We start from the raw sequence: 25,333 nt of genomic DNA on the forward strand, positions 1-25,333 counted from the left end.
GCAAGAGACTGGAAGTCAGGACCGATTTTTCCAGCTGGATTAGATGGGTCAGCTGCCGCGTAGCCTCCCTGTCTGAGGAACGTAGAGGAAACAGCTCTTGATGAGCTGAGCTGCTTGGACAAAGCAGTGAGGTGAAAACAAGCACACGATTCCCGGCTGTCTGGAGGCTCCGTGGTGCTTTTTGGGAGGAGATGATGGATGGAGGTCGGGGAGCCCTGCAGCTTGGACATGGATGTGCCCCTGGGACAAGAGCCATGAGACGGCCCTTTGCAGCCTCTGGCAGCCCGGGGTGTTGGTGGCATTTGTAGGGATGAAGTAAAAGGCCAAGGAAAGGGCATTGCCTTCTGCAAGGCACAGGGAAGCCTCACCTCCAAAGAGGGCCGGCAGCTCTACTGTGTCCCTGAGCTCGGTGTCCTTACAGAGATGGCACTCAGAGGGACACTGGAGGTCCTGGTTATAACTGTGCCCACTGTGGTGCTTCCAGGCATCTGCTTTTCCATTTGCTTTTCACCGTCGCTTCTCCCTGCAATATATTCCAGTTGGAATGACTCATCCTTCCTCTCAGAACTCCAACCTGCAGTAATGAGATGTAAATCCTCGCATGACCTATTATATTAGCTTATGCTATATCACACATCTCCGTGGATTAGGAGGGAGGGAGACGAGACGTCCCCCCGTGGCAGCAGCCGGTGGGATCTAAGAGGATCGCTCCTCAGCCTTGGCACCTGGTTTGAATATCTCTGCCATGAGATCTGCTCGCAGCATACACACGTCAGCCCGGCTCTTCTTTCCAGGTAAGTGGAGAACTGACCCCAGCTCCTCACCTGCAAGCTCTCCAGATGGGAGCAGGGTTTGCCAGGGTTGCCTGCGGTGGCCCACTCTTGAAGCAATGTAGATTTTATGGAGCTTTCTCTCCCTTTCACAATGTCTCTCTCTGATATTACCTTGCTAGCTGTCCAGCCAGGTGCTCAGACACAAGCTGATGTTTCTACGACGTCACTCTTCCAACTCCAAGGCCAAGTGCAACCCCACGCTGTACCCAAATCCTGCACTACCCCATTACCTGCTGCAGCCCTCCCAGGGATGAGCTGAATCCAGGTGGCACCACACAGATGACACCAGGTAAGCCCTGCAGGGGATGGCAAAGGCTGAAAATGTTGAAGACTCCAAGCGCGAGATTGGAATCATTGGATTCCAATCCACAGGCTGGAAAAGGCCTTCGAGCTCATCAGGTGCAGCCATGAGTAGGTCCTGGAAGGATGTGTGTGTGTGTGTGTGTGCTGGAGATACACCGGGGGAGGAACGAGGCGGCGTTGCTAAATAAAGCAGGCAGCCTCTGCCGGGTGAAGTCACGCTGACACTTCCCCGCCGGCTGTCACTTGGTGTGACGGGCACAGCCACAGCAGCACAGGGCTTTGGAGCTCAGCCATCGGGGTGGTGCCAACGCTGAGGCTGGGAACACTGAGGGACCGGTGAGGATAAGGCCAAGAGCATCAGCAGGGGCTGAGGGACGCCCATGGGGGCAAGGCTGGGGATGTCAGCAAGCTTTGCCCAAGGAGGCTGTGGATGCCCCATCCCTGGAGGCATTCAAGGCCAGGCTGGATGTGGCTCTGGGCAGCTGGTTGGCGACCCTGCACATAGCAGGGGGTTGGAACGAGATGATCATTGTGGTCCTTTTCAACCCAGACCATCCCATGATTCTATGATTTGGGTGGGAAAGCACAGGGGACCTTGGAGAGCTCAGCACCAGGCTTTGGGCTTCGAGCTATGCTGGGTCCCATGGCCATAGCCATCCCCTCCTTTGTGACCCACCACCAGTGGTGGGTGCCCCACTGTGCCCTCTGTTGGCAAGCGAGGTGGATAAGGAGGGTGGAGGTCATCCATCAGACAACACCCTGTATATAACACCTAAATATCTTGACGTCGGTGACATTGGATGGCAAAGAGCCCGTGCAGTGCACCTCCTGCTGTAGGTGTAGCCGTATAGGCGTGGGAATCACCACAGCTGGGGGTGAGGGAGGCGAGGGGGGGCCGCGGTGGCACCCGAGCAGTGACACAAATACACAGGGACAGACACACGGAGCCGTGTAAACAGGCACATGGGGAGACCATGTGCCGCTTGGCTGTCGGTGCGCGCCCCGAGCAAAGGCACACGGCATCCGGAGTGCATGTGGGAGACATCATCCCACAGGGGGTCTGTCCAGAGTTCTCCTTTCCTGGAGAGCTCCAAGGGAGAGGTGCACAGCAGGAAGAGAGCATCCGCAGCTGGGAGGGTTGGTGTGACCGAGGTGACCCTGGCTGTGGGTTGGTGACCCTGCAAGGCCAACCGCAGGGAAGGGAAAGCAAAGGGTGTGCGAACCCAATGCTTCCTGCAGCCTCTGCACACATCAGTGCAGGTCCCAGGGGCTCACCCTGCCCTGCTGCCCGCAGCAGGCATCCCAGCCAGATGGGGGGATGCTGAGCCAAGCTGGGATCGCCGCCAGCAGTGCAACGGGGCAGGGATCAGCAGCTCACAGCCCTGCTTCCCACCGGGGAGATCTCCAATCCAAACCCCTGCCCCCCAAGCTGATGGATCCCACCCAGCCCCTTTGCTGTTGTGAAGGGAACCAAAGAGCGTTCCTGAAGGTGGAGGCAAAGAGCAGAGAGAGGGAAAACAGTGCTTGGAGGTGGGGGTCACCCTGGTGCTGGGGCTGATTGGTGGCCCAAGATGAGGGGACAGGGATAGCACTCATATCCTCCTACCTCTGGTTTCAGCCCACCGCATGAGGATGCTCAGCCTTTCTCTCCATTTCAAAAGCCACGTTCTTGCTGGCTTTGCCTGAAAATGACTTTAATCTTCGTAAGCCCGAGAAGTAAAGCTGCTTATAGGCGATGTGAAGAACTTGGAGGGGGGGGGGGGGAATGGACAGGGTTAGTCCAGGAGAAACGAAACCCTACAGCATCAGACCCCATCACAGCGCTGTGCCACCCCCTCCATGCATCTGGACTCCATTCCTACACCCAGTGTGAGGGCATCGCTGTGACGAGCTTATCAGTTCTCAGGCCAGAGCCACCCCCACCATGCCCAGGATAAGGGGACTGTGGCAGGGGGTCCTTGTCCCCTATGGGATGGGTGCAGGGGATGAGTGACAGAGGGGTCTGGCAGGCAGGATGTGCCGCGTTCCGTATGGAATGGTTTTATTACAGTTTTAATCTCACAGTCGGTAGCATTACATGAGAATAAAGCACTGGACAGGACTGGAAAAAAAGGCCTCTGGAGACAGCATGCAAACATTGCAACAAGTTTAAAGCAAAACAACCCAAAAAAGCGCCCTGGGGGGACGCTGCTGTGCTCCCAGCAATGCAGCGTCTCCTCTGGAACCATCACTTCTGTCGTCGTCGGGGTTTCCTTTTTTGTGTGTCCATTTCATTGGCTTATTTATTCTTCTTCTTCTTTATTAACCTTCTTTCTTCTTCTTCTTTTTTTTTTTTTTTTAAATTTTCTGTCTTTTAATTACATTAAAAAATAAGATTCGTACTTTAGTAAAACGGCCAGCGCTCGGCTGGGCCCCTGCTTGAAATAATAATAATAATAAAAAAAAAAAAACCCAAAAACACAACATAATGACAACAACAACAAAATAATAACAAAGCAACGGCTTCCCTCCCCCCCCTCAAAAAAAAAAAAAAAAAAAAAAGAACCCAAACAAAAAAAAACACCCCAAAATCAAGGGGGAGAAAAAAATAATAATAATTAAAAAAAAAAGCCTGGGAGACAAAACAAACAAAACAAAACCCAACGAAGACCGATTTGGAAGGTTGGAAGAGACCAGGAGGGGCTGCCCTGTGGTTGGGTTCCCTCCGACCGCTCCCATGGGTGGCCCTCTGTGCTGTGTGGGCTGGGAGAGCCCCCCTGCTCCTCCCCTGGGGGTGGAAGTGCCCCCCCAGAGCCCTCTCACAGGTAGAGCTCCTTCTCTTTGATATGCACTAGCTGTTCACGGAGCTGGTGGAAGGACGGCCGGTGCCCTGGGTCCAGCGTCCAGCACTTCTTCATCACCTCGTAGACGATGGCTGGGCAGCCGTCGGGTGCGTCCATCTTGTAGCCCTTCTCCACCCGGGGCACCACGTCCTTCAGGGGCTGAGGGGACAGGGGTCAGGGGGCTGCTTCCTATCCCCTAAAATACCCTCAGCCCTCCCCTCCACTTACGATTCTCGGATAAGGCACTCGCCCGAAGGAATAGATTTCCCACAGGAGGATCCCGAAGCTCCACACGTCCGATTTGGTGGAGAATTTCTGTGCGGGGAGAAAGGGCCGTGAGCGGGGTTCAAGTGCAAAGTGGGACATCTCGAGGTGTTTCCTCGCTCTGACAGCTCTCCTCCCACCTTTTCTCTAAGTGCTTCGGGTGCCGTCCACTTCACAGGCAGCTTCCCTGTGTCCTGAGTGGACGACGCTTCCTTTGTCAGCCCAAAATCGCTGACCTTGGCAATGTTGTCCTCTGAGACCAACACGTTCCTCGCCGCCAGGTCCCGATGGACGAAGTTGTTGGCTTCCAGGTACTCCATGGCTTCACAGACATCTCTGGCGGGCGGCAGAGAGGCGTTAGGAATTTGGCTACCAGCACCGTGGCTACAAAAAGCCACGGGCGCACGTCAGCCCTGTGGTTGAGGACATCAGGGCAGCGAGCTCTCGGCGGCCCTGCTTGAAGCAGGAGGGTTGGATGACACATCCCTTCCAACCTCAACCATTCTGTGATCTCTGGGGACCGCATCCCCCCCATCCCTCCTCTCCTCTCCCCATTTTTCAAGCCCCGGAACAAGCAGGGCATGGGGTGAGGTGGGCAGAGCAAGCAGGACCATCCCTGTGTCACAGACTTGTTTGAGTTGGAAAGGACTTTTAAAGCTCCCACTCCCCTGCAGGGAAGAGGGATATCCACCAGGATGCTCAGATCCCCCTGCCCCACCGTACTTACAAGGAAAACTTGAGCAGGCAGTCTGCACCTAGGACCGACCTCCCGCGCGACCGCAGGTAATCTACTAGGCTGCCCTGGAGGGACAAGAGAGAGATGGTGCCATCAGTGCCAGCACCTTGCTGGGGGCAGCGCCCCACTGCCAGCCCCACATAGCCCAGGGCTTGGGATGGGGAGACGGTAGCATCCAACTGGGGTCATGGCCCAGGGGAACAAGAGGTTGGGGGGCAAAGGAGGTGGAGAAAGAGGGTTGGGGTTGTGTGGGAGGAGGTCAGCTCTCACCTTGGCCATATACTCAGTGACAATGTAGAGGCCGCTCTTCTCCTCCACGATCACCCCCAGCAGCTGCACCAGGTTGCTGTGTCGGAGCTGCCTGCACAGCAGAGGAGGGCTCAGGGCAGGGAGCAGGAGGGCATGGAGACCACCTCCATCCACACACTCTTTCCTACTGCCATCTCTTGTGCGTGTTGTTCCCCCCCTGCCCCCCAGCCATACTCACGTCATCACAGACGCTTCTGCCAGGAAAGCCTGCGCTGTGGCGTCGTTTTTAATGCACTTGACGGCGACTTTGTTCCCCCGGTAATCACCCAGCATCACATCTGTGGGGGAGGATGGATGGGCACAGGGATGAGCCATGGCCTCCCAGCACCCCTCCCAGCATCACCCCTTTACTGGGATGCACGGGGACGTGCTTCTCCCCAGCAAAGGAGACCCTATGGCATCGGGTACGGGCGGCCAAAGCGCTGCTCACCTCCAAATTCCCCTTTGCCAATGATCTGCAGCAGCTTGAGGTCCTTCATGTTGAGGGCCCAGCCACCTGAGTGGGAAGGATGAGGGTGAGGGGGTGCCAAGGACGGGGATGGGAGGTGGGGAGGGGGCACGGCCACTCACTGCGGGAGAACTCATCCTGAGCTGCCACCGTCCCCTCCATCACCTTCGGCTTGATGAGGCGCGTGCAGAGACCGTCAGCATCCGTGGTGTAATGCTGGAGGGGAGACGGGGGTGAGAGGCCGGGAGGTCACCCACAGCCACGGATGACAGTGTGGGGACTTGGTGGGGGTCCCTGCCAGGGCGATGCCAGGCCCTGAGACCCCACCAGGTGGCAGCACGAGGCCACAGATGAGACCGGCTCAGGGGTCTGGTGCCTTTGCCCATCCTATCCCTGTTTCCATCTCACCCCTTTTGTCCCAAGGCTCTGGGCCCAGCAGCCTCCGACCCAGCCCACAGGGATGCAGAGAAGATTCCACCACCTCCCACAGTCCAGAGTGACTTAACTCCAACCCATGCGTCCCCAAACCTATGGCCCCTCCTCGCCACAGGTCAGGGCATGCAGCAAGTCCCACATCAACCACAAGTGCAACCAGAGAATGGTTGGGCTGGAGAGGACCTTAAAGTCCCCTGCTGCGGGCTGGCTGTCCCCCTCACTAGCTCAGGCTGCCCGGGCCCCATCCACAGCCTTGGGCATCTCCATGGACAAGGGGGGTTCCTGCTCCCCGGGACCCCACCTCCACAAGCTGCATCAGGTTCTCAAAGTAGACCTCCTCGTCGATGCTCAGCTTGCTGGAGGAGTAAATGATGCGGTAGTGCTCCACCTTGCCCTCACAGCTCACACACAGGGTGTAGTCCCCAGGGTAGTTGGTGCTCTCCCGCACCAGGAACAGCCCCGTTTCAGGTGGGTACAGCAGCCTCTCTGCCTGCTCCCGTGTGATCTTCCCATGGAACCACCTGCAGCAGGGTGGGAGAGGCAGTCAATGCACCGGGATGGATCCCACGGGGTCAGGGGGCCACATGTGGGGGGTGATGAGGACTCACGGCATGAGGCTGAGCTTGATGCCAGCCTTCACTCCTTCCCGTTTCTGCACGTAGTTGGCAGGGATGATGCCCTCCCGGCCCACCTTGTTCTTCGCCTTGTACCAGTTGGGGTCCTGTGGGGACAGCAGAGGTGTCACAGCCCACAGATGTCTCCTCGGGAGCCAGATTGCAAGCCTCTCTCCATCCCCCTCCGCTGCGCCACCTGGGACGCTTCCATTTCAGAGGAACTTTAACTAACGAGGCCGTGAATTAATTAACCCAAAGCCTGGCCCGATTGCCGGCCTGTGGGGACAGCAGAGCGAGGCTCCCTGCCCGTGGGATGCAGGAGAAAACAAAGGGGAGGCTCAGGGAACCCCACGGGGGGTTGGGAGGATGGGACCCACCGCCCCGGGACCCGATGGCCCACTACCTTGGTGACAGCAACGATGGTGAGGACGTCTCCCTTGCTGAAAGGCAGGTCCTGCTCGGCGGTACCGTGGAAGTTGTACTTGGCGATACATTCTGTACCGGATGGCCAAACGGCCTGGGGGGGTAAAAGGAGGTGGGAAGGAGGTGAGAGGTGGGTCAGAGCATCTCCCACCCACCCTGACACCGAGCAGCAGGGGAGCGTGGGGCTCACGGCACCTTACCTGCATCCCTGACATCTTCTCAGGGGCTTCGGGGGAGCAAATCTCACGGGAGGGACGCGTCACTTGGTACCATGAGACCTGGGCAGGGGGGAAGAGGACAGCTGAGAACTGCACCACTGCTGCGAGGGGCGCCGCATCTCCATGCGTGCGTGCAGGATTGGGCTGGGAACGCCGTTTGCAACGGGGTTTTTGGCCAGCACAACTTTCTTTCGCTAAGGAAGCACCAAAAGCCATCTCCAGACGTCACACCCAGCAGGAGAGCTCGGGATGGAGCAGAAGCGGGAAGAGAAAAAGCTCCACAAGAAATAAGAAAACATCCCCACGCCAGCTGCTGGGAACGGTGCCGCTGCAGCAAGCTTTTGCAAAGGGAAAAAGAAGAAAAATAACCCGTTTCCCTCGGGACGAGGCGCTCCGGGCGTGGGTGCAGCCCTGTCCCCGCGGGTCGCATCCTGCTCTGCGCGTAGGAGGGGAACAAACCCGCCTTTATCCGCGCCGGCTGCTGGCTGAAGTCAGCAGTCCCGCCATCAAATGAGGCTTTCTTGGGCCAAACCATGGGGCCTCTCCCCACGGTCACAACGGCCACGAGCGTCCCTGAGCCCCCACTGGCACTGGTGATGCCAGAACGACGCGGGTGCTTTAGAGTTACAGCCGTCAGCAGCCAGAAGTATTTTGGGCAGGAGGAACCGAAAGCAAAGGGGCAAGGCTGGGAGGAGGAAGAAGATAAGAGGGCAGAGCGGCAGAGAGGAAGAGATCTGGGCGCTGAGAGCTGCCAACACCTCGCTCCCATTTTTTAGGGTCTGGAGAGATGCTCAGAGCTGTTCCCACCATGGGAACATCTCTGTTCTGTCGCCCATCACCGCAGCACCCAGCCCTGTGCACGGTGGTGGTTTTCCTCCCGGCCACATGAGCAGTGCTGGGGACGTCCCCGCAGAGAATCCTCCTGAGACCGAGCTGTGGGGCTGCGTCACTTCCTCGGCACCCCCCCAAAAAGCCCCACATGGGACTGTTCCTCATCCTGCTGCTCACAGCCCAAACCTGGTACCGCCCCGTCCCGTTCGTCCCACCGCTGGGGATGCTCTCCATTGGGACCCCTGTGGGATGGGTACTGTGAGAGAGCATCCATGGGAATGCAGCATCCCAGAGCTCAATCTCTGTCTTTAAATGGATCTGAAGTCTCAAAGCGAGCCATTGCAGGAAGTGGTCCAAAGCAAAACACAGCCCCCCAAAATAACCTATCAGCCGGGTTCACATAGCGATCCTAATGAAGTCTGCTTGAAGGAAAGCACTCTTCTGTCCCTCCACGCTGCAATTTAGGGTGTTGTTTGCTGGAACTGGGGGTCCCACCGCTCTCAGGTGCAGTTTTGATGCCCTTCTGCAGAGTGCAAGCTCACAAGTATGGGCTGAATGCAGACCCTCAGCCCCTTTGAAGCTGCCATGGGGACGAGCACAGCTGTACGGCACTTTGCATGGAGCCCCACGCTGTGCACATCTGCAGGAGAGATTTCCCATTCCTGCCTTTCTCACCACCCTGCTGTTGCTCAGGAAGGTCCCCGCAGTGCATGGTCAGCAGCTCCCAGCAGCTCCTGTGTGCTTGGAGGGCGAGGGTGGCAGGAAGGAGCTTGGGGCTGAGATTGGGCACCACCTGCACGCTCCTGGCACAGCTCACCTCGTTGGGGAACAACAGATCAGAGCACGGCCTCAAAGTGGGAAGCAGGCACTGACAGCACCCCGGTAACCCATTGGGAAGCGGAACAAGGTGAGAGGACCTCTCCTTTTGTCCGACACCAGCACTTCCTCCTCTCCTCGGAAGCGGATGGAGAAAGCTCCATGCCTGGTGGATGCCCCCGGGGGAACTGACCTCATCCTCGGGCTGATGGATCAGCGCCGAGCATCGGGGCTCTGCCGGCAGCAGAGGGATGCGGAGAGCATCCCAGCACAGCAGCCATTCCCACAGCTCCCAGCGGAGCTGCTCCATCCCCACGCTGCTCTGCTGGAGAGAAAAAGGGACCGGGGGACGTTCAGAACCTGCAGGAAGGGCTCTGCTGTGCCTCCAGCACAACGCCGTCCCCGTGCTCCTCTTGAGCTCCTTCAAACTTCAAAGACAAAAGACACGCAACAACCCCCAAACAGACAACATCCCCGCTGCTCTCCAAAAGATCTTATCAGCTGTCATTACAAGCAACACCTACGATTACCATAATCGAAAGAAAAACGTTCCTCCTTTATCTCATCAGTTCTCTGAGACGGTTCTGCCGCTCCTCTCCGGCTCAGCGCCTCCAACTGCGCGTGTCGGGCACCAGCCAACGGCCCCCAGAGAGGAAAGGGGGTGGTGTTCCTTTTTGATGGCTTTTTTAAAAGAGAGATGATGCTGTCAAACCACAGACAGCGCCTGGGGGATACTCAGGGGCAGGTGGAGGCCCTGAGACGCTGCTTCCAACTTTGTCGCTGTGGCAGAACTTTCCTGGGCCTTTTCTCCAAAATTTGGGTGGTTTCGCTGGTTGTGGTTATCCATTGATTGGCCGTAGTGCCTGATGACACCTCCAGAATCATTGAATTGCTAAGGTTGGAATGGACCTCCACGACGACCAAGTGTGACCGCCAGCCCATGGCCAACACACCATGTCCCAAGGCCACATCCTTTGGGTCTGCTTCCCGTGTCCTGAAGGGTGTCGGTGCCTTCCTGGGGAGCAGCACGTGGGCTCTGTGCACCCCGAAAGGAATGGACGAATGTGGGAGGTGAACCAGGGGGTGACATCCTGCTTGTGATGCATCACTGCCATTGACCTCTGCTGGGGGCCCCGCCTTCAAACTCCATCCCCAGCAGACGCACATCCATCCCCAATGGACAGGCTTCTGTCCCCAGTAGATGCATCTCCCATTCCCAGTGGATGCACCTCCCGTCCCCAGTGGACAAACCTCCATCCCCAATGGATGTACCTCCTGTCCCCAATGGATGCACCTCCTTTCCCCAAACAGACACACCTCCCATCCCCAATGGACAGATCTCCCGTCCCCAATGGACACACCTCCTGTTCCCAATGGGCACATCTCTGTTTCCAGTGGATGCACCTCCCACCCCTCCATCCCTAACGGACAGATCTCCATCTCCAATGGACAGATCTCCATCTCTAATGGAAGATCTCCATCCCCAATGGGAGATCTCCATCCCCAATGGACAGATCTCTGTCCCCAGTGGACAGATCTCCGTCCCCAGTGGACAGATCTCTGTCCCCAATGGAAGATCTCCGTCCCCAACGGACAGATCTCCATTCCCAGCGGACAGATCTCCATCTCCAGTGGACAGATCTCCATCTCTAATGGAAGATCTCCATCCCCAATGGAAGATCTCCATCCCCAACGGACAGATCTCCACCGGAGGCCCTTTGGGACTCTCTCCGCACTACGATTCCAAGGACCGCAGCCCCAAAAGGAACAAAGCATCCCCTCCGTTACCACCACCACCGGTGCGGACCACCTCCGGCCGAGCTCAGCGTTCTTCCACCCCCTCGAGGAAGCTCTGCCCGACCCCTCCGTCCCCCCGCAGCCTTTTCGGACCGGCTGACAGCGGCGTCCCGCAGCTTCCCCCCCCTTTTCCCGGTACTCACCTCCCCGAGGGGCCGCGGGCAGGCAGGGCTCAGCCCGCCGCCGGGTACTCCATGCGGCGCCGCCGGGGGCCCTCCGTGCTCGAGGTGGGGAGGGGGGGGGAGGGAAAAGACGGGGGGGGACGGAAGGGGCGGAGGAAGGCGAGCGGCAGCCCGGCGGCTCCCAGCCCCGAGGAAGAGGCGGCCGCGGCCGCTCGTAGCCGGGGGAGCCGCGTCGGGATGGGGGGAGAAGGGAACGGAGCGGCCGCGGCCCGGGATGCGGGGGGAGAGCGGGGCCGGGCGGTGCGGGGGAAGGGGGAGGAGGGAGCGGGGAGCGGGGCGCGGGCCGGCGCGGCCGGGGCCTGCTGGAAGGAAGCGGCGGCCGGAATCGGAGCGCCCCGAACAGCGCGCCTGCGCCGTGCGGCTCCGCAGCGCCCCCTGGTGGGGGGAAGGGAGAGCGGCGGTTTTCGGGGTGCGGGGAGGTGCGGGATGGGGTTGGGAAAGGGGTGATGGGTTCGGAGTGCGGGGTGGGGAGGTTTAGGTTGGTGTGTGAGGAGTTTTGTACGCCGGAGTGCTGCAGCGGGGTGCTCAGAGAGGCGGCGGTGCCCCGTACGTGCAGACAACCGCGGTCAGGCTGGGGGGTTCTGAGCGCCTGGTGTGCTGCGGGTGTCTCTCCGTGCGTTGCGGGGGGAGCGGAGTGATTCCCTTCCAGTCTATGTGATTCCCTTGAAGTCTATGACTGCAGGAGCCCACCCGGCTGTTGGGGTTCTGCACGCAGGGAGGTGGGCACCCTGCTCTCACGGCCCCCAGCATCACGCCGCCCTGCCCCGAGCTCTCAAGCACTGCCTGCTCACGGGCAGAGCCGCTGTCACTTCCTGCCCTGCGCTGCGTGCAGCCATGTAGGGCGAAGCAGGAAGCCCGGCACGGTGCCTGCATCCCCCCCAGCGCAAGGGACCATGCGGGTGACACCGATGGGAACTCGGTGCCAACAGCTCCGGCAGCCCAGATGGTGTTAAATGCATCGGGAGGATTGCTACGGAGCTCCCCGCATGGAGCTCAGTGCCCTGAAGGATGCTGGGTTGCAGGCTGGCCCTGCTGGTGTGCGTCCCTTCTCCACGCTCTGTCTCACTCAGAGCGATGCTGGGAGGAAATGAGAGCAGCTCTGCTTTGCAGCAAAGCGCGGATGCGGGCACCAACCCATGCAGCCTCCCCAGGGCAGAAATACTGCGAGCGAAGCAGCACAACTGCATGCTGAGCAGAACACGAAGGCAGGTGGATGCGGTCCTGCAGCACTGCAAGCTCCAGGGCGGTGGGGATACAAAGCTCCCTCCCCAAATAAGCATCGTCCAAATGAGCATCCCTCTCCCCGAATGAGCATCCTCCTGATGGCATCCCTCAAATGTGCATCCACCACATGAGCATCGCCCACATGAGCATCCCCCAAACGCTCGGAACAGGAGCTCAGCCTTTCATGGGAAGGTTCCGTTCACGCAGAGCAGAGATGTGGCAGATGCCACACGAGGGCGATCACGTCCCAAAGGCGACAACGCAGGGGGGACAAAAAAGCTCCGGAGAGCATCGCCGCTTCGGGACCCGCACTGCCCTGCCTGGTGCTGCGTGCGCACTGAGGGCATTCAACCCTGACCTTCGTGTGCTGCATGCCGGCCCCTAAAGCCCCTCGTTGGTTCTGCCTCATTTTCCGAACGTTCCCTCGTTTCCAGGAGGGTTTTAATTAAAGCAGAAGGGATTGGGTTGCCGTGGGGTCTCCCAGTGTGCCGGATGCTGGTGAGGGGTGCAGGGAGCTAAAGGAGAGCTGGGATTGAGGTCGGTGTCCCCAACCCCCACTTGTCCCAAGCAGCCCTCGGTGTGCAGGATGTGGTTATCACTGTGACTGCTTTGCTCTGTCTCAACCCAGGGACAAACTCCACCCTCACCTGCTTTCTTGTGCACCCCATCATAGCTTGGGGCTTGGGGTCCAGAGAAAGTTCCATCAGCTCCATTGCCCCGAGAGATAAAATCAGAGAGCCATGCTCCATGATGGGAGCAGTTTTTCTTCCCCCAAAAGGCAGAAATCAGCCACTCTTCCCACAGCTGCTCCCGTGGCTGAAGGAAGAGGAAAGCCTGGCTTGGTCCTGAATGTGGAGAGGCAAGGAGATGTGGTCTTTGGAGATCATCTTCTCATAGAATCATTAAGGTTGGAATGACCACTGGGATCGTCTCGTCCAACCACCAGCCCATCACCACCCTGCCCACCAACCATGTCCCTCAATCAGCAGGGATGCAGGAGCAAAGCTCACAGCGCTCGGGTACCATCAGACTGCACACGTGGCTCAGAAATGTGGGGCTCAAAGTGAGCTTTAAGACGTCGAGCATCAAGAGTATTCTTAACATGGGGGTTAAGAATAGAAAAGAGAGAAAAGAGGGGCTGTCCCCTCTTTTGGGGATGGGCAGTCACAGCAGTGGTCTTAGTGTTAAATGTGGAGGTTGGTGGCCCTGCGTGTGGCAGGGGGTTGGAGATTCATGATCCTTGAGGTCCCTTCCAACCCTGGCCATTCTGTGATTCTGTGATCTGTGATTCTGTGACACCTGCTTGGCTTAGGAGCCAATTTATTTCTCCCTTGGCCAAACTGAGCAGGCTTGGCCATCAATTACAAATTACAAAGAGTGCTGAGGGAAAGAAGAGAGGTGGAGATGGGTTAGAAATATACAGGACGCTCTTTTAACGGGGAGGGTCATTAAGTTCTGGAGCAACTCCTCTGGGGAATTGGGAACTCCAAAGGCTGGCATCCAGGTGGAGGAGCTGGGTGCTGCCTGCATTTAGGTTTCCATCCCTGCTGGACATGTTCCTGTGGGCTCAAGGAGCCTCACCAGCTTGGCAGGAGGACCTGGAGCCAAGAGGCCATGGCTCAGTGCTGACTCACTTTAAAAGCACCAATAAACGCAATTAGCCGTGGTGTGATCAAAGCTCCCCTGGCTTATCACAGCTCTGGTTCCCATAAAGGTCCCCATAAAGAAATCATGGCAATCTCAAGCTACCTGGGGAATAAACGGAGGCTTTAACTGAGGAAAATAATTCGTGGAAAGACAAAGATAGAGGAGTCGTGTGAGCAATTGGTGCTGGCGTGGCAACGATCGATGGATTTGCTTATTGGGAGGTGGTGGGGAAGAGGAGGAAGGGCAGAGCTGTGGGTGCAGCATGGGAACACTTTGATGAGAGCTGCCAGGACACACCAAGAATGTCCAAGGAGGCAAGTCCAAGCAGCCCTGCTTGTATGGCAGCCCTGCTTCCTTCCAGAGCCTCCCCAAAAGGTCTCCTTGCTGCTCCCTGCTTGCTCTCCTTCCACTCCCCTCCTGCCTTCTCCCTCACTTCCCCATCCCGACTCTGCATTGACTTTCACCCTGGTTCTCCCCAGTGCCCTCAGGCAGCAGTGATCCCAGTGGCAGCAATCAGCCCCTGATAAACGCTTCTGGAGGAACCACCACCAAGGGGCTGTTTCACCTCACCGATGTTAATATTAATCCACTTATCGGCCCCGGGGCTATAAAACATTCATCTCTAAAGGGTAAAAATCATCCCAGTGTTCTTCCTTTATATCTGCACTTGCTTATTGCGGGCCTTATCAGCAACCAGCACCAGGACTCAGGGGGACAGAGTCACGCAATGGCACCAGCTGATGGGACTCTGCTCCTGCACCAGCACCAGAGTCGCTGGCTGAGCCCATGAGAGCCTCCCCACACCACGGGGTGGTGCGACACCATGACGGGGTGGTCCTGGAGGTCTTCCCCCAAGTTAAGTGCTGAGAAGCTCATCCCCACATCTGTGATGATCCCACCTTCCCTGGGCTGTCCTTGGGATGCCCCGCATGGACAGGTGGGTCATGAATCTATTGCCTTTACCTATGGTTTTGTTGAAGGTAGGGGAGATGCTATGTGGCTAATGGACCTCATGCGTGGTCCTAAGCCATCTGTCCATATTTCCTCCAATGCTGGTGACCTCAGCTTAAAGGAACTTTTGACTCAGCAGAGTGCTGGAAATATCTACATCAGCATCCTTACTGAAGCTAAGCAGAATTTGTTCTCCATTTGTCTCCGTGCTGAGAGCAGAGATCAACCTGGGCTCCAAACTCCTTCTTCCTTCCTCATCATCCTCTACACCCATTGGCAGCATCTGGACATAGGCAAACAAAGAGCTGTTCCTTCCATTCCTGCTGGTTTAACGGGTCTGAACACCTCCCAGTTCTTGCTGGAATCTCCGTGAGGTCTTGGGCAATCAGCTTCCCCATTTCCTTCCCCACGGAGCTCTTTTGTTTTTCTCTCTTCTTGGAAGTTTTTGCTCAAGGCGTGTATCCACGTTACCAGCCACCCATATTTGGACCCGAAGAGAAGTCTCATTGGTTAGGGTCTGGTGTTACGGTTGAGTAGATGCAACCCATGGGAACGGGTTCAAGAGCAGTGCTGCACTGAGTGGTTGTACTCGTTCCCATGTCATTGCGTGCCAGCTACTGGGTTGCGTGCAAACAAACAACAAGCTGTACTAGGGCAAGAAGAGGAGGCATCTGGCCCTCCTGGCAGGGATTGACTGACAGCCAATGTAAACTTCAGGGTTAGAGTTGGAAAAGGTCCTGTTCTCCTCTCCCTGTCACCCTTGCTCCAGCCCAGAAAACCAACAGCCCGGTGCAAGGATGTCTGATAGATTCTCAGACAGGCATTGAAGCTCCTGAATGGGATCTCAGAGGGACAAGTCAGTCGGGCAATTAAAAACACAACGTAGAAACAAGGAAGCCGGTTGTTTTTGGAGGGCTTGGAGAACTATCAGCATTTTTCCAAGATATCTTCCCAAAACCTCCAATAATTTATTCCCCGCACCGTCATCTACAGTGAAGGTAAATTCCAATAGGTGAAAATCTGTCCCCTGAGTCGTCCAGAAGCAGTGATGCTGGCTGGACATTGACAGCATCATCCTCATCCCCACCCAGGCTTTGGGCATCAGTTCTGCCAAGATCTTGAGGCGTGGGTTGGTTGTCCTTCAGCTGTCAAAGAGTAATTCTGAAGGAATGCAGCCCCAAGGCGTTCAGATGGTTTGGGGTACACTTCCTATCCTTCCCTCAAATGGCAGCTTGTGCTCCCCATAACTGTGCTTTGTGCTAACAGCAGACAGGATGGAATATCCAACACCAGAAATGCTGGGAAATGGAGAAGGTGAACAAACACTAGAGAGAGCGAACGGGAGCTTCAGTGGCTTTTGTTTATTGCATGGTTCTGTGAGGTTATGCCAGACCCAGGTCTGTTATAAGGGCGGCCAAGGCAATATCTGGGCTATGGATAAACTGCTCAGTTTGAGCTCTTCATGGAGAAGCGTTTCTTGACTTGAAAGTGCTCACATCTCTTGTGCTTGACGGACAGTCCATATATAGGTGTCATGTCTGCCTTCTCGCCATCGCGGATGCTGAACTCCAGTTGCTGGAGCAATGTGGACAGGAAAAGGAACACCTCCCACTTGCCTATGTTTTCCCCAATGCACCTCCTTTTCCCCAGGCCAAAAGTCATCACCTTCTCCGCGTCCACTTTGTTCACTTCGGTCCCTTCAGCATTGAGGAAACGCTCTGGGTTGAAAGACTGTGGATCCTTCCAAAGTTTCCTAGAATGGCAGACATCAGATTTTGAGATGATGTCCCCTGGCCACGGATGCAGGGGACACCGGGTTTAGCAGATACCTCATCTGCTCCTTTTTCTCTTGGGGCAGGAGGCTTTCTGCCCTTGAAGGTACTCACTCATCGTGGTTCACTTGCCACTGGTTGATAAACACGCAGCGGTCCTTTGGGATATAGTAGCCATTCAGCACCGTGTCCCTGGTCGTGCTGGTGGGAGGAGAGAGGACAGTGAGGTTTTGGGAAGCAAAGTGGCTCTTCTGCATCCTCAGCGGACTTCATTAAGTCCAGCTTGGCCCTCCACTCTCTTTGAAAGCACAGCACTTGCCTGTGTGGGATGGTGAAGGGCATGAAGGAGGAGTGCCGGAACATCTCCAGGATGAAGGCTTCTGTGTAGGGTAGCATGCCTCGGTCAGACAGCCGTGGTCTCCTCTCCCTGCCGATGGTCTGATCTGTGGGGGGTGGACAGGAGGAGCTGGTTGGGGCCAGCCCTCAGTGGAGGTCCCAGCCCTGGAGAAGCGGGCTGAGGAACTCACCCAGCTCTGCCTGAATCTTCTTCTGGATGTGGGGGTATGTCACGAGGTACATGAGGCTCCAGGACAGGGCAGTTGTCACGGTGTCAAAGCCTAGGCAGAAAGCAGAGAGCATGCAGATCAGGTCTACATAACAGGGCAGAGGACATCCTGGGCGCACACAGTAGGGCTTGGATTTTTATCCTGATGGAGAAAGCTTTACTAAAAACTTCAGTTCTCATTCCTCCCTGTCCACCTCTTGGTTACGTCAGGTTGGGCTAAGATTGTAGTTTCCTGGGAATCGAGGGAGTTTCCACAGAGCTGCTCTAACATCAACCAGTCAGTAGGCATCTCCTTCAACCACCCTATCTTGGAAGCTTGTTCAAGCTACAAATCGTGCCCTGTGCTTTTTCCTAAAGCCTCTTTCCAGAGCTGATGTCCCATGGGGTCTCGGGGGCGTTACTGGGAGAAAACCAGAGAGCCAGGAGGGTGGGTGCTTAGCCCCAGCCTGGCTGCCTGGGGTTGGACAAGGAGGAGTGAGACAAGCTGCAGGAGCTGAGAGAGCTCTGGGAAGACATACCTGCTCCAAAGATGTCATTCACCAGGTTGATGATCTTCTCATTTGGGATCTGTGTGGCACTATTGGCTTCGGCTTTTTTCTCCATGCACTGCTCAATGAGGGAGTCGGTGACATCTCGGATGTTGTTCTGAGAAGAAGAGACAAGTGATGCTGACTTGCTGTAAGAACCCACGTCAATATGAGCAAGTGAGTGCGCCCTCCAACACCCAACGGCCCTATTGAGTTTACAGTCTATGAAAATGAGCTGGCCATTAGCAGCAAGAGGACAAGTAACTCGCTAATACCAAAGGGGGAGCGGCAGGTGAGGCTCCCATGAGCTCTTACCTTGTCAAAGGTCTCATAGTGCTCTTCCACAGCTTTCTTCAACAATTTCATGAATCGCTTGTTGAAATCCAGAAATAAATCCATGTTGCGGCTGGGGAGGTACCGGAGCAATGGGATGAAGTCAGCTGGGTTGCCAACAGCAGTCACATCCCCAAACTCATCAACCACGTTCACCACGTTGAGCAGCTCTTGGTTGTCGTGGTCGTAGCGCTTGCCGAAGCAAATGGCGCAGATGACGTTGGCCACCGACACCACCATGTAGCGGTAGGGGTCAAAGCTCTGCTTCTCCTCCATCAGCTGCAGGAATTTGGTGACCAGGTAGCTGGCCTCGTTGGTGACGTGCTCTTCCAGAAGGCAGCTGGAGGAGGCTGTGGGGCTGGCGGCGATGGAGAAGTTCTTCAGGGCATTCTGTGCCAGCTTCCTACGGGCTTTCCACACTTCCCCCGTGTCAGTGCTGAAGGTCAGGCTCTGTCCATCCGTAATGTGTCGGAAGCTGTAGAGGTCAGGGCGTCCCATGAAGTCTTCTGCTTGCCTCACCAAGGCTTGTCTGATGGTTTCCAGCCCGCTGAGCACCACCACAGGTTGGGAGCCGATGGTCACCTCCATCACATCCCCGTATTTGCGGCTCATCTGGGTGAGCACCAGGTGTGGGTCCTTCCTCAGCTCCAGCGCACTGCCCAGCACTGGGAGCCCACGGGGACCTGGGGGTCTGTGCAGCCCCTTGGGTGTGTGCTGCCGGCGGGTCTGGGTCAGCAGCAGGAGCAGGCAGAAAGTGGCAGCTGCCACCAGCATCTCAGTGGCCGAGATGAGACCTGGGCTGCCCACCTGTACCATCACTTCCTCCGGCCCCATTGCCACCTGGAAGGAAGCGTGGTGTAGAGTTAGGATTTGAAAGAGATACTTTAAATAGAGCAGAGAGCTGGAGAATGAGAGGGATGGGAGAGACATTCTGTGAATTTCTTATGCTGACATAAATACCTTCTCAATCCTACCTCTGTGTTCAGAGCCACATGCACACACTCCTACCTGCAGGTCCTTGAAGCTGGGCAGAGAGAGGCAGTGGGCGTTCAGACTCTGGAACCACACCAGATCCTCTTCCTCTGCTGCCCAGCTCTGCCACGGGGCTTTATATACATTTTTGGATGCTTATCTGAGGGTCACAGCAGCCAAGACTCGATGGGTGGCTACCTATTAACAGAGGGGCTGAGCCCATATGGAGCCACTCCTGTTACGCAGGCATATACCCTCCAGCTCTGAGATGCTCCAGGGCACCAGCCTTTCAAGCAGGGCACCTGTATCCCCACGCTATCAGTGGCAGGACCTCTGGCCTCGGGTTAACCATTGGCCAGGGTTGCGTGAGAAGTGGCTGGCGCGCTTCCCCTGCTGCAGGGAGAGGAGTGGCAGGGCAAGGGAAGCTGCTGACATAGGGCAGGGGTACAGGGGCAAGGCTGGGGGCATCCCAGAGGGCTCATCCCCCATGCGTGCCCCGATGGGGACACACCGCATCCCTCCTCGGTGCGATGCACAGGTGCACAGAGCAGCAGGGAAGCTGATGAGAGGGAATAAAATTTGGGGCTCTGGCCCCAGCTTTCATCCGGTCCTTGGAAAGCACGATGGGAATTTTGCCCAGGTACAAGCCAAGCTAATGTTTAATAAAGGCTTTCAACATCTGGCTCGAGCGGGATCGTTAATAGCAGTGCCTGGGCTCATTAATGCTTGGCAAGAACAGTTACAAAACCCCCGCTGCTAAAAGCCGGCCCCGTAATTGCACGCGCTAATGATGGGCACCACGCAGGCGTCCCAGCCCGCAGATGCCTCCCAGCTCCGTGTGGGGAAGGTGCTGGTCAGCACACGGGAGATGAGCTCAGACAGACGGGAAGCGCTGAGAAGGCTGGGGGGTGGGAGGGGAGGGGGGAAGAGGGTATAACTGGATGGATGCACAGACGGGGCGAGCAGCTCCGAGGCTGCTTGTGGGGGACGGCTGCACGGCTGTCACCGGACCGTGCCACCGTGTCATCCCTAAGTAGGGACACTCGTGGAGGCACTGCTGAACCCCGCTTTGCCCTGGGGACACGCCTGGCACCGAGCCCCGTTACCCCCGACGGCGCCGGGGGGGGGAATCTGATCCCGCACGGTCCCGGCGCCGCCCTGACCCCGGGCCGGGCTCGTGGACGTGGGGCCACCGCCCTGGCCCTTTAAAAGCCATTTCCCACCCACACACCCATAGCGTGACAGAGAGTGACCGTCCCACGTTTTTCCCGGCCCCTTCGCACGCGATGTCCCCAAGCGCCTGGGGGTGGGTCCCCTTTGTGTCCCCCCCCCCCCAAATAGCAGCTCTATCCTCCCCGCGGCCCCGTGCTGTTCACTCGCCACCTCCCCCCCCCCCCTCCCCGACGTGCCCCCTGGGGGCAGAGGGGCACTGAGGGCACGATCGCTTCTCACGCGAACCTGGCCAATATTTAACCTGGACGGGAGCCCCGCGACGTGAGTCCCGTGGGGCGGCCACGCGTCCGGCCCCGAGGGCAAAGAGTGAGGAAGGGGTTGGATCCGAGACCCCCACTTCGGGGCGGCGCGGCCGGCAGCGCGGAGTTCGGCGTGAGGAAGGGGCTGCGGCCGCTCCCCGCGTGTTCGCGGAGCCGCGTGGGGCTGCGGCTCCTTTAAGAACCTCCCCGGTAGCGTGACTGCAGGGACCGGGGCGGTGCAGGTTCCCAAACCTCCCGCCCGCTTCGCACGCGATGTCCCCCCACAGCCTTCCTCATGGGACCTCCGGATCCCCCGCCCGGTGTCTCCGCAACCGCCCGTGGCGCCGCGAACGCCCTCCGCGCCGTGTCACCGCGGCACCCCCCGCCCCGTCGGGGCTCCCCTCAGGTGTCCCCCCCGCAAAACAAGGAGGGGTCCCGGGGAGGTTGGTGGGGGACCGGGGGGGGGGGGGTGAGAGGGGGGATGTTCACAAATTTGGCCGCAGTTCAACTTCGGGTCACGTGATGGGAGGTGTCCCGGCCAATGGCAGCGGGAGGCGATGCATATAAAGCAGGCTCGGAGGGACAGCGGGTACCTGGTGGCAGGATCGGGCCCTCGTGGGACAGCAGCACCCAGAGGTGAGCATTGCCCATCCCCAACTCTCCAGCATCCCACCTGCAGCCATCGCTTCTATGCAGCGAGGGTGTCCCGGTGGCTTGCGTGGGGTCACCATCACCCCACAATCTCAAACCCCAATATCTGGTGGAGGACCCTCCTCTCCATCAGCACTTTCTCCCCTCCAGGTTCACTTCCAGATGGCAGCAGGGCCGCAGGCAGCAATGGCACAGGTGGGCAGCCCAGGTCTCATCTCGGCCACTGAGATGCTGGTGGCAGCTGCCACTTTCTGCCTGCTCCTGCTGCTGACCCAGACCCGCCGGCAGCACACACCCAAGGGGCTGCGCAGACCCCCAGGTCCCCGTGGGCTCCCAATGCTGGGCAATGCCCTGGAGCTGAGGAAGGACCCACACCTGGTGCTCACCCAGATGAGCCGCAAATACGGGGATGTGATGGAGGTGACCATCGGCTCCCGGCCCGTGGTGGTGCTCAGCGGGCTAGAAACCATCAGACAAGCCTTGGTGAGGCAAGCAGAAGACTTCATGGGACGCCCCAACCTGCCCAGCTTTAAGTACATTTCCAATGGCCACAGCCTGGCATTCAGCTACGAATGTGGGGATGCCTGGAAAGCCCGTAGGAAGCTGGCACAGAACGCCCTGAAGACCTTCTCCATCGCCGCCAGCCCCACAGCCTCCTCCAGCTGCCTCCTGGAGGAGCACGTCACCACCGAGGCCAGCTACCTGGTCACCAAATTCCTGCAGCTGATGGAGGAGAAGCAGAGCTTTGACCCCAACAACTACCTGATTGTGTCGGTGGCCAACGTCATCTGCGCCATTTGCTTTGGCAAGCGCTACGACCACGACGACCAGGAGCTGCTCAGCGTGGTGAACATGAACACTGAGTTTGGGGATGTGGCTGCTGCTGGCAACCCCTCTGACTTCATCCCATTGCTCCGGTACCTTCCCAACCGTGCCATGGCTGCCTTTAAGGATGTCAACGCTCGTTTCAATGCCTTCATACAGAAAATCGTCCAGAACCATTACACTACCTTTGATAAGGTAAGAGCTTGGGTGCTGCTCTGTGGCAAACCTTTCCCTTGCTTCACTGCTCCTTCTCCTTGTCGTGATCCCATTCATTAACGCCACTGAAAGAAGGCACAGAATTCAAGCTTTTGCTCTGCTTTCTGCCTGGTGAAACCAAGATGCCATGGAGGAAGCTCACATCTAATTCTGCTGCTTGCAGTATGTGGTGGGGCTCCCGGAGCTGCTGGTTTTTTCTCTAGCACATCCCCAGTTCTCCTCACCCTTTGGGTTGGCTTTGTTACCTACCTAGGATCACAGAATACCTTAAATCAGAAGGGACCCACATGGATCATAAAGTCCAACTCCTGGCCCCACACAGGACCACCCAAAATTCAAACCGTATCATTTCACTGCTTTCCTGCGGGCATTCACTGCCTCCAGCTTTCCCCATCCCATGTGCCCTCGTGTCTCTGACCCTCTGGCTCTTCCCAGGAGCACATTCGGGATGTCACGGACTCGTTGATTGGGCACTGCCAGGAGAAGAAGACAGGGGAGGATGTCCGTGTCCAACTCTCTGATGAGAGCATCATCTCCATTGTCAACGACCTCTTTGGGGCAGGTGAGGGCATTTCGGTGGGTGCAGCCCCATCTGCTGCTGGCAGATGGGATCGGAAGCTTGGGGTTTTGGAGGGACCATAGGCTCAGAGCAGATGGCTTTGCAGTGGTGGCTGATGGTGGAACTGCTCCAAGGCAAATTTTGGCTGCGTGTCATCAGCCAAAGCACTGAGAGCGCTGGGATCTGCAAATATCCTCTCACCTGTCTTCTTCTGGCATCTAAACACTTTTCTTTTGTGCTGGTCCAGGCTTTGACACCGTGACAACCAGCCTGTCTTGGTGCATAATGTACGCTGCCTTGTACCCTGCCATCCAGAAGAAGATTCAGGCAGAGCTGGGTGAGTTCCTCAGCCCGCTTCTCCAGGGCTGGGACCTCCACTGAGGGCTGGCCCCAACCAGCTCCTCCTGTCCACCCCCCACAGATCAGACCATCGGCTGTGAGAGGAGACCACGGCTGTCTGACCGAGGCATGCTGCCCTACACAGAAGCCTTCATCCTGGAGGTGTTCCGGCACTCCTCCCTCCTGCCCTTCACCATCCCACATAGGTAAGCACTGTTTGGGTTTTGTCTCTTTGGAGGTCACGACGAAGCTGCGAGTCTCCTCTCAACTTCTCCTCCCGTATTTCTTGCAGTACAACCAAAGACACTGTACTGAATGGTTATTACATCCCCAAGAACACCTGCGTATTTGTCAACCAGTGGCAAGTGAACCACGATGAGTGAGTACACCAAAGTGTTCCTAAGCAGCTGCACCAGGCACAAGGATAGCTCACATCCATCCTTATAAGTGCATGACCAACTGGTCATGAATGCAACATGATGGCTGATGGATGCAGAAGGGGTTACCAGACCAGGTGTCAGAAGCTTTGTGCTATGTGGGAATGTGTTTCCCCATATCCAAGCAGCAGTCCCTTGGCTGAGGTGCTGGGAAATCCCGCAGTGCAGCCAGGCTGGGGCAGGCTGGAGAGGTTTTGCAGGGAGAATGCCAGAGGAGAAATCCCTCCAGTTCCCATCCTTCCTTGCGGGGTGACCTCATCACAGCATTTCAATTCCTAAAGGGAGCCTACAAACAGGAGGGGAATCAACTCTTTGAAAGGGTAGATAACAGCAGGACAAGGGGAAACGGTTTGAAGTTGAGGGAGGGGAGATTTAGGTTGGATGTCAGGGGGAAGTTCTTTACAGAGAGAGTGGTGAGGTGCTGGAACAGCTGCCCAGAGAGGTTGTGGATGCCCCATCCCTGGAATTGTTCAAGGCCAGGTTGGATGGGGCCCTGGGCAGCCTGGTGTAGTATTAAATGAGGAGGTTGGTGGCCCTGCATGTAGCAGGGGGTTGGAGATTCGTGATCCTTGAGGTCCTTTCCAACCCTGGCCATTCTGTGATTCCTGCCTGATTCCCATGCTCCTGTTTCAGCTGAAATACATCCTGGAATTATGTGCCCAGTTCAATCAACCCTGGTATCTGCGCAGGCAAACACAATGAGAGTTCAAAGTGGAGGTTTCAGTGGGTTGAGCTGATAGGGGCTGACGTGCAGCTGGCACTGCGGATCAGGAACAGAGGCTCAGCAGAGGGCCGCTGCTTTCGGATGGGGAAACGAAACCTTTCTTTGGCCTCTGGCCACAACACCTTGCTCAGGTCTCTCCCTTCTGCTGCAGAAAGATCTGGAAGGATCCCTCCTCCTTCAAGCCTGAGCGTTTCCTCAATGCAACCGGCACCGAAATCAACAAGACGGAGGGTGACAAGGTGGTGATCTTTGGCCTGGGGAAGAGGCGGTGCATCGGGGAGTCCATCGGGCGCTGGGAGGTCTTCCTCTTCCTGACCACCATCCTGCAGCAGCTGGAGATCAGCCTGGCCCCAGGCCAGCAGGTGGACGTCACCCCTCAGTACGGGCTGACCATGAAATACAAGCAGTGCGAGTGCTTCCAGATGAAGAAGCGCTTCCCCACCAAGAGCTCTGCGTGAGGAGGGAGCCAAGCCTCGTGGGGTCGAAGGCATAGAGATGCTCCCATCTCCGCAATGCTTCGCTGCAGGCATCCACATCCCTCGGGATGAGTGCCCTGAAATGACTTCACGCGGGGATCCCCCAGCATTTGCACAATGGGGGCAGCCTGACTACTAGAAATGCATTATAAAAGTAGTGCTGCTCGCACGTGAAGGAATTAGCTGGCCTCCTAATGAGAAGCCTCAAGGGAAATACCAAATGAATGAAAAGAAGGGACACAGAGCAATAAGAGGCACGGGAAAACACTTCTGGCTTCCAGATTATGCATTATGCTGCTTTTTTTTTTTTTTTTTTTTAATAGATTTATGCATTATGAATAATAAAAAGAAGGGTTTGAGGACTGCAGGGCAAATCCTGCTGGCAAATGTTGTATCAGTACCTGTTTTCTGTGTCCTGCATAAAAAGGCATTCATTTACAGAGGTAAAAGCTGCCCAGGTTTTCTAACCTAATAAACACAAAAGTTTCTTGCATTTTGCACATCTCATTCCGCTGGGAGGGCAACATGGATCAGAGCTCTGTCCTCAAAGCTCTGGTTGAATCTAGTTGTTTTTTTTTTTTTTCCTAGGGGGAACTGAATTGAGCATTCACA

At 56.9% G+C, this 25,333-nt stretch overlaps 3 protein-coding genes across 5 annotated transcripts; 1 reads left to right on the forward strand and 2 right to left on the reverse strand.

Moving 5' to 3' along the window:
- Window positions 1-3,456: 3,456 nt before the first annotated feature.
- Window positions 3,457-11,102, reverse strand: CSK (C-terminal Src kinase). 2 transcript variants are annotated; one of them, XM_031616297.2, is made up of 13 exons: window positions 10,993-11,102; window positions 7,388-7,465; window positions 7,168-7,281; window positions 6,759-6,871; window positions 6,452-6,671; window positions 5,838-5,931; window positions 5,698-5,763; window positions 5,446-5,545; window positions 5,229-5,319; window positions 4,950-5,023; window positions 4,363-4,558; window positions 4,187-4,273; window positions 3,457-4,117 (listed from the first exon to the last, which is right to left on the reverse strand). In XM_031616297.2, exons 2-13 carry the CDS (start codon window positions 7,400-7,402, stop codon window positions 3,935-3,937), a joined length of 1,353 nt encoding a protein of 450 aa, XP_031472157.1. In that variant the 5' UTR covers window positions 7,403-7,465; window positions 10,993-11,102; the 3' UTR covers window positions 3,457-3,934. The 2 variants fall into 2 exon arrangements, with proteins under 2 accessions (XP_031472157.1, XP_031472156.1); XM_031616296.2 differs by lacking the exon at window positions 10,993-11,102 and adding an exon at window positions 9,583-10,553.
- Window positions 11,103-16,205: 5,103 nt separating this feature from the next.
- On the reverse strand, window positions 16,206-19,272 carry LOC116244543 (cytochrome P450 1A5). The gene is made up of 7 exons (XM_090148646.1): window positions 19,059-19,272; window positions 18,033-18,890; window positions 17,709-17,835; window positions 17,153-17,242; window positions 16,945-17,068; window positions 16,740-16,826; window positions 16,206-16,606 (listed from the first exon to the last, which is right to left on the reverse strand). The coding sequence occupies exons 2-7, from the start codon at window positions 18,882-18,884 to the stop codon at window positions 16,300-16,302; spliced, it is 1,587 nt and encodes a 528-aa protein (XP_090004772.1). The 5' UTR covers window positions 18,885-18,890; window positions 19,059-19,272; the 3' UTR covers window positions 16,206-16,299.
- Window positions 19,273-20,997: 1,725 nt separating this feature from the next.
- LOC116244544 (cytochrome P450 1A4) lies at window positions 20,998-25,205 on the forward strand. 2 transcript variants are annotated; one of them, XM_090148648.1, is made up of 7 exons: window positions 20,998-21,130; window positions 21,296-22,165; window positions 22,622-22,748; window positions 22,993-23,082; window positions 23,167-23,290; window positions 23,377-23,463; window positions 24,397-25,201. In XM_090148648.1, the coding sequence occupies exons 2-7, from the start codon at window positions 21,308-21,310 to the stop codon at window positions 24,701-24,703; spliced, it is 1,593 nt and encodes a 530-aa protein (XP_090004774.1). In that variant the 5' UTR covers window positions 20,998-21,130; window positions 21,296-21,307; the 3' UTR covers window positions 24,704-25,201. The 2 variants fall into 2 exon arrangements, with proteins under 2 accessions (XP_090004774.1, XP_090004775.1); XM_090148649.1 differs by having other exon boundaries at window positions 21,037-21,134; window positions 21,304-22,165; window positions 24,397-25,205.
- Window positions 25,206-25,333: the final 128 nt, after the last annotated feature.

This window comes from Phasianus colchicus, chromosome 12, assembly GCF_987193195.1.
Source record: "Phasianus colchicus chromosome 12, bPhaCol1.hap1.1, whole genome shotgun sequence".
In the NCBI taxonomy this organism is placed as follows: Eukaryota; Metazoa; Chordata; class Aves; order Galliformes; family Phasianidae; genus Phasianus; species Phasianus colchicus.